The sequence below is a fragment of the Loxodonta africana genome, chromosome 15 (assembly GCF_030014295.1).
Source record: "Loxodonta africana isolate mLoxAfr1 chromosome 15, mLoxAfr1.hap2, whole genome shotgun sequence".
NCBI classification, from domain to species: Eukaryota; Metazoa; Chordata; class Mammalia; order Proboscidea; family Elephantidae; genus Loxodonta; species Loxodonta africana.
In genome coordinates, this window is record NC_087356.1 from 27997392 (window position 1) to 28011943 (window position 14552).

The 14552-nt window shown below is 37.7% G+C and overlaps 1 protein-coding gene across 10 annotated transcripts in view; it reads right to left on the reverse strand.

Moving 5' to 3' along the window:
- The window catches only part of SFXN5 (sideroflexin 5), a 164854-nt gene that overhangs the window by 83938 nt on the left and 66364 nt on the right, over positions 1-14552 (reverse strand). For all 10 annotated transcript variants that reach the window (XM_023552771.2, XM_023552770.2, XM_023552769.2 and 7 more), the window contains one exon: positions 13727-13752. In XM_023552771.2, coding sequence (XP_023408539.1) covers positions 13727-13752 — 26 coding nt within the window. The remainder of the gene's footprint in view (positions 1-13726; positions 13753-14552) is intronic.

Here is a 14552-nt window from a genome sequence, read left to right on the forward strand (position 1 = left end):
CGACAGGGAGAAGAGATTTGCACTATATATAATTTGAAGGATTAATATCCAATATACATAAAGAACTCTTACAAATTAATTAGAAAAATACATCCTATGGAAGAATAAACAGAATATGTAAATTTATAGGCGAGGAAATACAAATGGCCAATAAGTAGATGAAAAGAAGCAAAATCCTTCCCGTGCTCAGGGAAATGAAAATTAAAACCATAATGAGACACTACCTCCCCCCTCAGATTAGTAAAAAGATGAATGCCAGTGTTACAAAGGTGTGATGAAATAAAGCCTTTTTGAAGGAAAATTTGGCAATACATATTAAAATTTTTAATGTGCATAGCTTTTTATACAGCAAATTCACTTTCTGGAATCTGCCCTTGAGAAATCCTCATACTTGGACAAAAAGAGCTTTATAGGGATTTTTCACAGCAGTGTTGTTTCTAATGGCAAATAATCAGAAACAACATAAATCCATTACTAACCAAAAAAACTAAAATCAAATCCGTTGCCATCGAGTCAATTCCGACTCATAGCAACCCTACAGTACCTAGTAGAACTGCCCCCTAGGGTTTCCAAGGAGTGCTGGTGGATTCGATCTGCCAACCTTTTGGTTAGCAGCCAGCCTTTTTGGTTAGCAGCCAAGCTCTTAACCACTACGCCACCAGGGCTCCAAATCTATCACTAGGGGAGAGAACACTACTCAGCCGGACAAATGAATGGATGAATGAAAGAAACAGATCTTTATGCAGTCAAACTATTAAATGTAATAAACTAGTTATAGATAAATAAGCATATTGTTACGTTTTTAAGGAAAAAAATAATTTTAAATGATGATTTATGCACATGCAAATGTACAGAAAAAAAAGCCTGGAAGCTTACACCAAACTTCTAACAGCGGTTTCTTCTGGGAGTGGATTTGGAGTTGAAGGTCATCAAAAGGACTTTACTTTTTTTTTTAATGTTGTTTGAATTCTGAGTTGAGAGAACATATTCAAGTATTACGTGTATAAGTTTTAAAGGCAAATTCCTTCCAAACCACTTAAGAAACCAAAATATTCCTTTAAAAATCCTGGTGGTATTTTTGAACTCCAAAGAACATATTCATGTATTACTTGTGTAATTTAAAAATATATATACAAGGAGATTTTTTTTTTTTAATCCTGGGGATATTTCTGAACTCCAAAGAAAAAGATAAAAAAATACTAAAGATCCAAAGGGAGGAGGAGGAGTGGTGGTGAAGTTTACATATAAAGGAAAAGAGAATCAGGCCAACTATTGTTCATATAAGAACGGGGAAAAAAAAGACATTTCCAGATATGTAAGGATTCAGAAAATATATTACCCACTCATTCTGAATGTTATTCAAAGAAGTACTCTAACCAAACATACAACATACACACAAAGGGGAAAAGCCTAAATAATTATGAAATCTAATACAAGTGTTAAGAAAGGATTCATAAATCTAATGAGTTTGCATCCCCTAAAAATATCTGTCAACTTGCGTAGGTTATATTTCCCCGTATTGTATGATTGTTGACCATTTTGTCATCTTATGTGATTTTCCCATGTGTTGTAAACCTATCACTATCACATAATGAGATGGATTAGTGGCAGTAATATTGATGAGATCTACAAGATTAGATAGTATCTTAAGCCAATCTCTTTTGAGATATAAAAGAGAGAAGCAAGCTGCGAGACACGGGGACCTCTTACTACAAAGAAAGCACTGCTGGGAGGAGAGCACGTCCTTTGGACCTGAGGTTCCTGCACTGAGATGCCCCCAGGCAAGGAAAGACTGATGACAACCACCTTCCTCCAGAGCCGACAGAGAGAGAAAGCCTTCCCCTGGAGCCGGTGCCCTGAATTTGGACTTCTAGCCTACTGGACTGTGAGAGATTAAACTTCTCTTTGTTAAAGCCATCCGCTTGTGGTATTTCTGTTATAGTAGCACTTGGATGACTAAGATATTTGGTAGGTGTGTATGGGTAGAAAGGCAAGAAGGGTAGAGTGAAATGGAATGTTAAAAGTCTCTTCCTATGTGAGCAGGGTTGGGAGGTCGTATTTCTTATTCAATTCTTGACATTGATAAGGTGAATACATAATGCAATCTCTATATAAAAATTACAGATGAAGGGTAATTAGAATTAGGATGCTCTCCTTCCAAACCACTTAAGAAACCTAAAGGACCAATGAAAACTATCACTCCAGTGATAAACAGAAAAGGTGATAAACAGGAAAAGAAATGGAAACAATAAGAAAGTTTAATAAAACCACCAACAAACAAGCCGTTTGATGGCTTGAATAAGTGGTCACAATAATCAGTGATAGAATAAATATAAATAGGTTAATTTAACTATATTTTGTCTACAAGAGACATAATACCAGATGATGCAGAAATTAAATGCACTCTGATATAAAATTATAGGCAATGATATATAAGGCAAACATATTTTTATAAAAGGAATAGCAATATTCATGCCAGATGAGGCAAAATTAAAAGCAACAATATTTAATGAAATAGGGATGTTGTGTGTGTGTACATGGGCATGTCTCCAGGCTTTCTATTCTGTTCCATTGATCTATTTTCTTATCCCTACTCCAAAACTAACTGTCTTACCTATGATAGGGTAGGGTGAATCCTCTCCCACAACATTATTCCTAAAAATTGCCTTGACTGCTCTTGGGTTTTGCTTGCTCATACAGTTTTTATAATCAACTCGTCAAGCTCCATGAAAAATTCTGCTTAGATTTTTCATTGGAACTGCATCGAATCTAGGTTTTGATTTGAAAAAAAAAAAAAAAAAACTGATATTTTGATGATACTGAATATTCCTATCCAAGATGATATCTCTGTCCATTTATGGACAGTCCCCAGGTTATGAACAAGATCCATTCCTGACTGTGTCTTTAAGAATTTGTAAAGTAAATCAGAACAGGTACATACGGTTCTTATTTAGCCTTAGTTTAGTGCAAAAAAGGAGCCCTAAGTGGTGCAGCAGGTAAGAGTTCAGCTGCTAACCAAAAGGTCACCAGTTCTAATCCACCAGCTATCCTTAGAAACCCTATGGGGGAGTCTGACTCTGTCCTATAGGGTCGCTATGAGTTTGAATTGACTCAATGGCAATGGGTTTGCTTTTTTTGGTTTTAGTGCAAGAAAAGGCTGGAAGCCTTTTCAATGATTTAAAAGCTGCACATGCAGCAAGTGAAGGTGATTGCGATGAAGAATTTGTTGCAAGTAGGTGTTCAATCTTTTTAAAATGAGGGCAAATTTACATTAACATTTAAGGGAAAGTATGCGTCGTCTATCTATAAGTCAGACATCCATAACCTGGGGACTACCTGTATTTAGATCTTTAATTTCTTCAACAAAGTTCTACAAGTTTTTCCATAAAGTCTTGCACATCTTAAACTTATTTTGGTACCTTATAGATTTAAGCATGATTGTAAATGGTATGTTTACATTTGTAAAAAAATGCAGGGTACATCTGTAAGAGAGATGTTCTGGATATTGGGTGCAGGCTTATAGGCATACAACTGTTTTTTGTGTACTTGTCTTGCACCTAGAAATCTCTAAAACACTTAGTTGTTGTAATAGCGTGTCTATTCTCAGGAATATTTTTGTTTCTCCATTTCCAGTCCTGATCCTAGATACTTATTTTTTCACGTCTTACTGCACTTGCTAGTCTCCCAGGAAAATGCTGAACAGAAGCAGCGTTATCAGGCTTTCTTGCCCTGCTCTGAACATTAAGAAATTACCATTATTGTTTCATCTTTAAAAAGGGCGCTTTCTATGGAGTTTGGGTTTTTTTTTTTTTGGTGGGGGAGGGTACACATGCTATCAAGTTAAGGAAGTTCCCTTCTAGACATAATCGACTAATTTTTTCTTTTAACTGATATAGTTATATTTTTTATCAAGTGCTTTTTCTGTATCTACTGAGATGATCATGTCTCTCCTTCAATTTGTTAATATGATGAACTATATTAATATATTCCCCATTGTTACCATTCTTGGTAAAAATAATTTGGTTATGATTATTTTTTTTACTGAGGATTCAACTTGCTATTATTTCATTTAGAATTTTTATGTGTAATCTCATAACATCTCACGATATTGGCCTGCAATTTTTCTTCCTTATAATTACTTCTTTGGTCGGTTTCAAAGTTCTAACAACTTCACAAATGAATTGGGGACATTACGTCTTTTTCATTCTCTTTGAGAGGTTTTTACAAAATTGAGTTTGACTATTCTTTTGAGTGTTGTTGTTGTTAGGTGCCATCAAGATGGTTCCAACTCATAGCAACCCTATGTGCAACAGAACGAAACCCTGCCCGGTTCTGCACCATCCTCACAACCGTTGTTATGCTTAAGCCCATTGTTGCAGCCACTTTATCAACCCATCTCACTGAGGGTCTTCCTCTTTCTCGCTGACTATCTACTTTATCAAGCATGATGTCCTTCTCCTGATCCCTCCCGACAACATGCCCAAAGTACGTGAGACGTAGTCTCGCCATCCTTGCTTCTAAGGAGCATTCTGGTTGTACTTCTTCTAAGACAGCTTTGCTCGTACTTTTGGCAGTCCATGGTATATTCAATACTCTTCTCCAATACCACAATTCCAAGGCATTAATTCTTCTTCAGTCTTCCTTATTCATCGTCCAGTTTTCGCATGCATAGGAGGCGACTGAAAACACCATGGCTTCGGTCAGATGCACTTCAGTCTTCGAGGTGACATCTTTGCTTTTCAACACTTTAAGGAGGTCTTTTGCAGCAGATTTGCCCAATCTTTTTTTTTTTTGTAATAATTTTTATTGAGCTTTAAGTGAACGTTTACAAATCAAGTCAGTCTGTCACATATAAGCTTATATACACCTTACTCCATACTCCACCTTAATCTCCCCCTAATGAGACAGCCCTTCCAGTCTCTCCTTTTGTGACAATTTTGCCAGTTTCTAACCCTCTCTACCCTCCTATCTTCCCTCCAGACAGGAGATGCCAACACAGTCTCAAGTGTCCACCTGATACAAGTAGCTCACTCTTCATCAGCATCTCTCTCCAACCCATTGTCCAGTCCCTTCCATGTCTGATGAGTTGTCTTGGGGAATGGTTCCTGTCCTGGGCCAACAGAAAGTTTAGGGACCATGACCGCAAGAATTCCTCTAGTCTCAGTCAGACCATTAAGTCTGGTCTTTTCGTGAGAATTTGGGGTCTGCATCCCACTGATCTCCTGCTCCCTCAGGGGTTCTCTGTTGTGCTCCCTGTCAGGGCAGTCATCGGTTGTGGCCGGGCACCATCTAGTTCTTCTGGTCTCAGGATGATGTAAGTCTCTAGTTCATGTGGCCCTTTCTGTCTCTTGGGCTCATAGTTATTGTGCGACCTTGGCATTCTTCATTCTCCTTCGATCCAGGTGGGTTGAGACCAATTGATGCATCTTAGATGGCCGCTTGTTAGCATTTAAGACCCCAGACGCCTCATTTCAAAGTGGGATGCAGAATGTTTTCATAATAGAATTATTTTGCCAATTGATTTAGAAGTCCCCTTAAGCCATAGTCCCCAAACCCCCGCCCTTGCTCCGCTGACCTTTGAAGCATTCAGTTTATCCCAGAAACTTCTTTGCTTTTGGTCCAGTCAAGTTGAGCTGACCTTCCATGTATTGAGTATTGTCCTTCCCTTCACCTAAAGTAGTTCTTATCTACTAACTAATCAGTAAATAACCCTCTCCCACCCTCCCTCCCTGCCCCCCTCGTAACCACAAAAGTATGTGTTCTTCTCAGTTTATACTATTTCTCAAGATCTTATAATAGTGGTCTTATACAATATTTGTCCTTTTGCCTCTGACTAATTTCACTCAGCATAATGCCTTCCAGGTTCCTCCATGTTATGAAATGTTTCACAGATTCGTCACTGTTCTTTATCGATGCATAGTATTCCATTGTGTGAATATACCACGATTTATTTAACCATTCATCTGTTGATGGACACCTTGGTTGCTTCCAGCTTTTTGCTATTGTAAACAGAGCTGCAATAAACATGGGTGTGCATATATCTGTTTGTGTGAAGGCTCTTGTATCTCTAGGGTATATTCCGAGGAGTGGGATTTCTGGGTTGTATGGTAGTTCTATTTCTAACTTTTTAAGAAAACGCCAGATAGATTTCCAAAGTGGTTGTACCATTTTGCATTTCCACCAGCAGTGTATAAGAGTTCCAATCTCTCCGCAGCCTCTGCAACATTTATTATTTTGTGTTTTTTGGATTAATGCCAGCCTTGTTGGAGTGAGATGGAATCTCATCATAGTTTTAATTTGCATTTCTCTAATGGCTAATGATCGAGAGCATTTTCTCATGTGTCTGTTAGCTGCCTGAATATCTTCTTTAGTGAAGTGCGTGTTCATTTCCTTTGCCCACTTCTTGATTGGGTTGTTTGTCTTTTTGTGGTTGAGTTTTAACAGAATCATATAGATTTTAGAGATCAGGCGCTGGTCGGAGATGTCATAGCTGAAAATTCTTTCCCAGTCCATAAGTGGTCTTTTTACTCTTTTGGTGAAGTCTTTAGATGAGCATAGGTGTTTGATTTTTAGGAGCTCCCAGTTATCTAGTTTCTCTTTGTCATTTTTGGTAATGTTTTGTATTCTGTTTATGCCTTGTATTAGGGCTTCTAACGTTGTCCCTATTTTTTCTTCCATGATCTTTATCGTTTTAGTCTTTTATGTTTAGGTCTTTGATCCACTTGGAGTTAGTTTTTGTGCATGGTGTGAGGTATGGGTCCTGTTTCATTTTTTTGCAAATGGATATCCAGTTATGCCAGCACCATCTGTTAAAAAGACTGTCTTTTCCCCAATTAACTGACACTGGGCCTTTGTCAAAAATCAGCTGCTCATATGTGGATGGATTTATATCTGGGTTCTCAATTCTGTTCCATTGGTCTATGCGCCTGTTGTTGTACCAGTACCAGGCTGTTTTGACTACTGTGGCTGTATAAAAAAAAGGTTCTAAAATCAGGTAGAGTGAGGCCTCCCACTTTCTTCTTCTTTTTCAGTAATGCTTTGCTTATCCGAGGCTTCTTTCCCTTCCATATGAAGTTGGTGATTTGTTTCTCCATCACATTAAAAAATGTCATTGGAATTTGGATTGGAAGTACATTGTATGTATAGATGGCTTTTGGTAGGATAGACGTTTTTACTATGTTAAGTCTTCCTATCCATGAGCAAGGTATGTTTTTCCACTTAAGTAGGTCCTTTTTTAGTTTCTTGGGTAGTAGTACTTTGTAGTTTTCTTTGTATAGGTCTTTTACATCTTTGGCAAGATTTATTCCTAAGTATTTTATCTTCTTGGGGGCTACCGTGAATGGTATTGATTTGGTGATTTCCTCTTCGATGTTCTTTTTGTTGATGTAGAGGAATCCAAGTGATTTTTGTATGTTTATCTTATAACCTGAGACTCTGCCAAACTCTTCTGTTAGTTTCAGTAGTTCTCTAGAGGATTCCTTAGGGTTTTCTGTGTATAAGATCATGTCATCTGCAAATAGAGATAATTTTACTTCCTCCTTGCCAATCCGGATGCCCTTTATTTCTTTGTCTAGCCTAATTGCTCTGGCTAGGACCTCTAGCACAATGTTGAATAAGAGCAGTGATAAAGGGCATCCTTGTCTGGTTCCCGTTCTCAAGGGAAATGCTTTCAGGCTGTCTCCATTTAGAGTGATGTTGGCTGTTTGCCCAATCTTTTGAGTGTAGTCATTTGGACGATCATTTGAGGCCAGCAGTGTGGTAATTTTTGGTTTGTTTTATAATGAATATTTTAAACTACTGATTTAATTTCTTTCTAGTTAGAAGTCTATTCAATTTTATATTTCATCTTGCTAGGTAGTTTTGCTAAACTATATTTTCTAAGTCTTCAAACTTATTGTCCTAGGTTGTTCAATGCATTCTGATTTTTAATCTTCTATTATATCTATTGTTATTGTACTTTTTTTATTCCTGATATCGTTTATTTGTACCTTCTCTCCCTTTTTCTTGCTCAAACTTGCTAGGAATGTATATTTAGTTAGTTCTTCCATGCCCATTAACCCATTGCTGTCAAGTTGATTCCAACTCGTAGCGACCCTATAGGACAGAGTAGAACTGCCCCATAGAGTTTCCAAGGAGCGCCTGGCAGATCTGAACTGCAGACCCTTTGGTTAGCAGCCATAGCACTTAGCCACTATGCCACCAGGGTTTCCAGTTCTTCCACAGAACCTAGCCTGAAGATACGTCTTCAACAATACCAAAAAAACACACTCACAAAGTTACCAATCATGGCCTTATTCATAGTGGCGAAATACTGAAAATATCCTAAATACCCACACATAAGAAATTAGCTGAATAAATGACAGTATTTCCACATAGTTGAATACTAATTAGCTGTAAGAAGGAATGGGGAAGATCTCTACAAAGTGATATAGAGTGATTTCCAGGACATATCACTAAGTAAAAAAAAAAAACACATACACACATTGTACAAAATAGTATATATAATATGCGACCTTTTATATAAGAAAAATGGGGAAAATATATTTGTATCTGCTTATTTTTGCAAAAAAGAAATAACCAAAAACAAAAACCAAACTGAGTGCCGTCGAGTCAATTCTGACTCATAGCGACCCTGTAGGACAGAGTAGAACTGCCCCATAGAGTTTCCAAGGAGCACCTGGTGGATTCGAACTGCCGACCCTTTGGTTAACAGCTGTAGCACTTAACCACTATGCCACCAGGGTTTCCAAATAAAGAAATAGGAAGTATAAAACACCTACAGAGGGTTGGTGAGAATGAGACAGAAGGGACAGGAAGGGGAATGGAACTTTTATAAATGTGCTTTGACTACTGAACTATAATATTTTACATACTCAAAAAATAAATCAATAAAAATGTAAAAACAACTAAAATTGGGTGTCAACAAAAATAAATAAAGCTAAGTGTATAGCAAATATATAATATAAACATACAGAAGAAAAAATTAATTCAAATAACTTTTGAACAGAGTTCTCTGTACACTTTCAGTGGATATATGCTAAGGGAAAAAAGAACTTCAAAGAAATCTTGGGCCTTAATGTATTTATTGCGAGAGGTATTGATGTAGCAATTCTGAAACTCTTTTATGTGTATGTATAGAATTTAGCAAGTGAGTAAATATATTGCTGTGGCAGTCTCATCTTGGGAGAAGGGAGATATAAATATGGAATGGAAGAGGGAGGGAAAGAACCCTGAGATGTTCAATTGGAATTACATGATTTAAAAAAAGTTATACCTCGTAGCTCTGCCTCCTGAGAGGACCTAGAAGCAATGACACCCTGGTAACAACAAGCATACCCAGTATCCAGATCTTGGTTTCTAATACTATTTCCCTCTGAAAGGAAGCAGGCCTCCATGGAGAAATCTCTGCTTCCAAGACTAGGGCAGAGAAAGTACAAGGGGAACCTAGAATAGCCTATGTGTCAGAAAGTATTGAAGTGCTGAAAGAATAAAAGTGACATGACAAATGGACAAAGCAATTTCTTTAAGGGGTTCCTATTGGTCAAATTTGGCAGAATTTGTATATCAAAATGGATAATGACAGGAGTAAATCATTACCCATTAAATTAAAAAAATGCATGACACCATACTAATAGTAAAAAAAAAAAAGTAAAGTGGAGGGAGGGAAAACTCTTATTTACAGGAAGGTACCAACTAATAAACAGGAGGAATGATATATATATAATATATAATATACATAGGAAATCAGCATTCTATAACCACCACAGTAATAACTGATTCAGGCAAGAATCATCAACAGATGTTAAAATCATTGAGTAAAAAACTGAATGGGAACAGGATATTTATACAGTCTCAAAGTTTCACCCCACAGATTACTTATTAATGACAAAGGGAAACGTATGTATTTACAATGAAAAAATTGGGGGCGGGGGGGAGGCCACCAGCTAGTTCATAGCATATGCCTACGTTCAGTTTTAGTAGACATACCTACCTTTCTATTAGCAGTGTAAGAGAGTTCCACTTGCTCTACATTTTTGCTAACACCTGATGCTGTCAGTCTTTAATATTCTGTTGGATGTGCAGCAGTATCTTATTGCACTTTAAAAAAATTTTTTTATTTTTGTTGTTGCTGCTGAGAAATATACAGCAGAACATACACCAATTCAATAATTTCTACAAGCACAATTCAGTGACATTGATTACATTCTTCAAATTGTGCAACCATTCTCGCCCTCCTTTTCGGGATTGTTCCTCCCCCATTTATCAGTTGATTACTGAGACTGGTCATTTGGATATCTCTTGTCAAGCTGTTATTGCTTTATTTATTTATTTAGGCTCATTTTAAATTGGGTTGTTTGTCTTCCCTTTTTATTGATTTTTTTAGGCATTCTTTATATCACTCTATAGTTTTCCTTATCTTAACAATATATAGCTATAGAGTTTTGTGTGTGTGTGTGCTTTAGGTGAAAGTTTACAGAGCAAATTAGTTTCTCATTCAACAATTTATACACAAATTGTTTTGTAACATTGGTTGCAATTCCCATGATGTGTCAATACTCTCCCCTTCTCCACCCCGGTTCCCCGTTTCCATTCATCCCGTTTTCCTGTCCCTTCCTACCTTCTCCTCTTTGCTTTTGGGCAGGTGTTACCCATTTGGTCTCATTTGCATGACGGGGCTACCAAGTACATTCCTCACATGTGTTATTGTTGTTTTATAGACCCGTGTAATCTTCGGCTGAAAGGTAAACTTCAGGAGTGACTTCAGTTTTGAGTTAAAAAGGTGTCTGCAGGCCATAGTCTCAGGATTCCTCCAGTCTCTGTCAGACCAGTAAGTCTGGTCTTTTACTGTGAATTTCAATCTTCTTCTGTATTTTTCTCCTCTGTCCAGGACTCTCTATTGTGATCCTTGTCAGAGTGGTTGGCAGTGGTAGCTGGGAACCATCTAATTTTTCTGGGCTCAGGCTGGTAGAGGCTGTGGTACTTGTGGTCCATTAGTTCTTTGGACTAACATTTCCCATGTGTCTTTGGTTTTCTTCATCCTCCTTTGCTCCTGATGGGATGGAACCTGTAGATGTATCTTAGATGGCCACTGGCAAGCTTTTAAGACCCCAGAACTTAATGAGAAATTTTGGTGTAAAGAAATTCTTAGTTTAATGAAGTCCAATTTACCAATCTTGCATTTATGATTAGTGCTTTTTTATGTCCTGTTTATGGGTGTAAAGATAATATACTATGTTGTTTTCTAGAAAAATTTCTGGTTTTACCTTTCACAGTTGGGTCTATGATCTATCTGTAATTAATTTTTGTTTGTGGTATGAGGGTAGGGGTCAAGCTTCACTTTCCCATCAAATTGAGACAGCACCAATTATTGAAAAGGCCATCTTTCCCCATTGCACTATTGCTAAGCACAGTTATCTAAACCAGTTATCTAAACATGCGTGTGGAATTTGTTTCTGGACTCTCAATTCTGTTCCAGTGGTCTATCTGTATATTCCTGTCTTAATTACAAAAAGTCTTTATATCTAGTATGACAAGTCCTCTAACTTTGTTCTTCTCTTCAAGATTGTCTTGTCTTTTTTGTTTTTTTAAATTGAGATATCATTCACATATCATAAAATTCACTGTTTTAAAGTATACAATTCAGTGGGCAACCATCACCACTATCTAATACTAGAATATTTTCACGGTCTTAGATATTCTTAACCCATTTCAATATTAATTTGAAATCAGGTTTATTAAGGTATCATTTGTGTACCGTAAAATTCATCCTCTTTAAGTTACAGTTTGATGAGTTTTGATAAATACGTGCAGTTGTATAACCACAATTCAGAAATAGGAGAGTTCTATTATCTTTATTGTTATCCAAAAAGTTCACTCATGCCTCTTTGTAGTCAATCTCTTTTCCCAGTCTCCAGCCCCTGGCAACCACTAATTTGAATTCTATCACTTTAGTTTTGCCTTTTCCAGAATGTCATATAAATGGCATATAAACAGCTACAGTATGGAGCATTTTGTCTCTTAGTGCTTGCAATTAACATAATGCTTTTGAGATTCATCCATGCTGCTGCATATATCAGTAGTTCATTCTTTTTTAATGATAAGTAGTATTCCATTATGTGGATATACTATAATTTATTTATTTATCAAGTGATGGATATTCTAGAAGTTTCTAGCTTTAGGCTAATATGAATAAAGCTACCATAAACATTTATGTATAAATATTTGTGTGGACATATGTATTCATCTCTTGAGTAAATACCTAAATTTACCATACACCTAAATTTAAAATATACCATGGACTGCCAAAAGAACAAACAAATCTGTCTTGGAAGAAGTATAGCCAGAATGCTCCTTAGAAGCAAGGATGGCAAGACTTTGTCTCACATACTTCGGACCCGTTATCAGGAAGGATCAGTCCCTGGAGAAGGACATCATGCTTGCTCAAGTAGAGGGTCAGCGAAAAAGAGAAAGGCCCTCAATGAGAAGGATTGACACAGTGGCTGCCAACAATGGGCTCAAGCATAACAATGATTGTGAAGATGGCTCAGGACGGGGCAGTGTTTCGTTCTGTTGTACATAGGGTTGCTATGAGTCAAAACTGACTCAATGGCACCTAGCAACAACAACAAATACCTAAAAGTAAGATTGTTGCATCATATGGTTAAGTGTGTGTTTATAAAACTGCTATGCCATTTTACACAGGCCCTCCGCCCTGCTCCAGGGCCCATTCTAGGATCATGCATTGCATTTAGTTGTTATTTTTTTAGGCTGCTAGGTATATAAGTGTTTGACTTGACGGCAACAAGTTTGGTTTTCATTTTTTTTAGGTATATGAGAAATGAGGGCATATGTCCCCTCAAAGACTTGTACAAGCATGTTCATATCAGCACCATTTATTGTGAGCTAACTCAAAACAACCCAAATGTTCACCAACAGTAGATGGATAAAGAAATTTTGATATATCTGTAACGATAGAATATCATACAGCAAAAAAAAAGAGCCAAGTACATATAACAGTATGGATGAGTCTCACAATCAATGTTGAGTGAAAGAAGCCAAACACAAAAAAGTATATACTGATGATTCCATTTATATAAAGTTCAATAACAGGTGAAGCTAGAATACAGTGATAGAAGTCCAAAAAGTGGTTTCCTTTGAAGGTAGTGATTGGGAGGGACACGTTTTAAATCTAAGATATTGATAATTTCTGAGTCTTTATCTAAGTGATACTTACATGGATATATTCACTTTATAAGCATTTATCAAACTGGACATTTATGATGAGTATACCTTTCTGTATGTGTGTTTTACTTCAATAAAAAAAGTCAATAGTAAACTCAACCCTGATTCCAAAATTGAAGTAAATGAATACTGAAAACCTCTTTCTGATTAATCTAAAAATTTAATTTTAAGAAGGCACCCTTATTTTCCTACTTCCCAAGTTCCTTGGGAAAACTTCCTTGTAACCACCATGACTTAACAGCAATCCCTGGGATGGAAAATGTACATCAACAAAGACTCTTTCAGACTGTGTTGGGTGTAAACTGGCACATATTTTATGGAAAGAAGTTTAATAATGCACATTAAGAGAATTAAAAAGATATTTATACCATTCCCTCCAGGAATTTATCCTAAATCAACAAATCATTCAAATATTTATGAACAATGATGTAGAGTTATATATTAACATTTTTTAAGAAAAGAATTCTTGGAAGGTAATACTTACAATTGGGGTCCCAAAAGGAATGTAACCTGTGGGAGGGGAGAGAAAAGAGTCAGGTTTTATAATCCCACCCCTACTTCATCTTATCCCACTCTCAGCCGAGATACCCAAGGAGCCTTCTGGGCTTGGGCTAGTCAAGGCCCTTACTGATGGAGGGGCTCAGGTCAGTTATGCAGGAGGCACCTCTAGCCCCTAGACCTTTCCCCAGCTCAGCCCTCCTCAGCCATCTGCCCTGAGTGGGGAAGGGTTTCCCGAGTCTCCAGCCAGGGATGGATGACCCAACGAGCAAGTTGCACACAGGCTTACTCGTGCTTACTTACTAATCTGTAGTGTACAATTTCACCTGTGAAATTTCACCATGTGAAACTGTGCACTACAGGTTGGTAAGTAAACACAATTAAGCCTGTGCGTACCTTGCTTACTGTAAGCCTGTGCCTACCTTGCTTACTGGTTAATCCGCCCTTGCCATCCTCCCTCTCTGTTCCCCTCCAAAACCCAGAGGCCTCTGCCTGAAGGCAGGGCTGCCTGTGCCTGGAGCACCACCACTCCACCACGCAGCGATCCTGGATGATTTCCTCTGTGAGGCACACACCCCCTGCCCACGCTCACTACACAGGACTGGCCATCTTCCGAGGGTCCGAGTGTCCTTCTCTCCCTCTCAGCTAGTTTGTCTAGCACAGGCCCTTACTTCCCCAGCATGATGAGCCATTTCTGGAGAGGGAATTCCCTCCACAGCTAAGACATGTACTTCTAAGTGTCAGAGCTTTTAAAATCTCAAGTACTCTGGTTAGACACCCCTCCGCAGGATAGTAGACAGCGGGCATGAAGC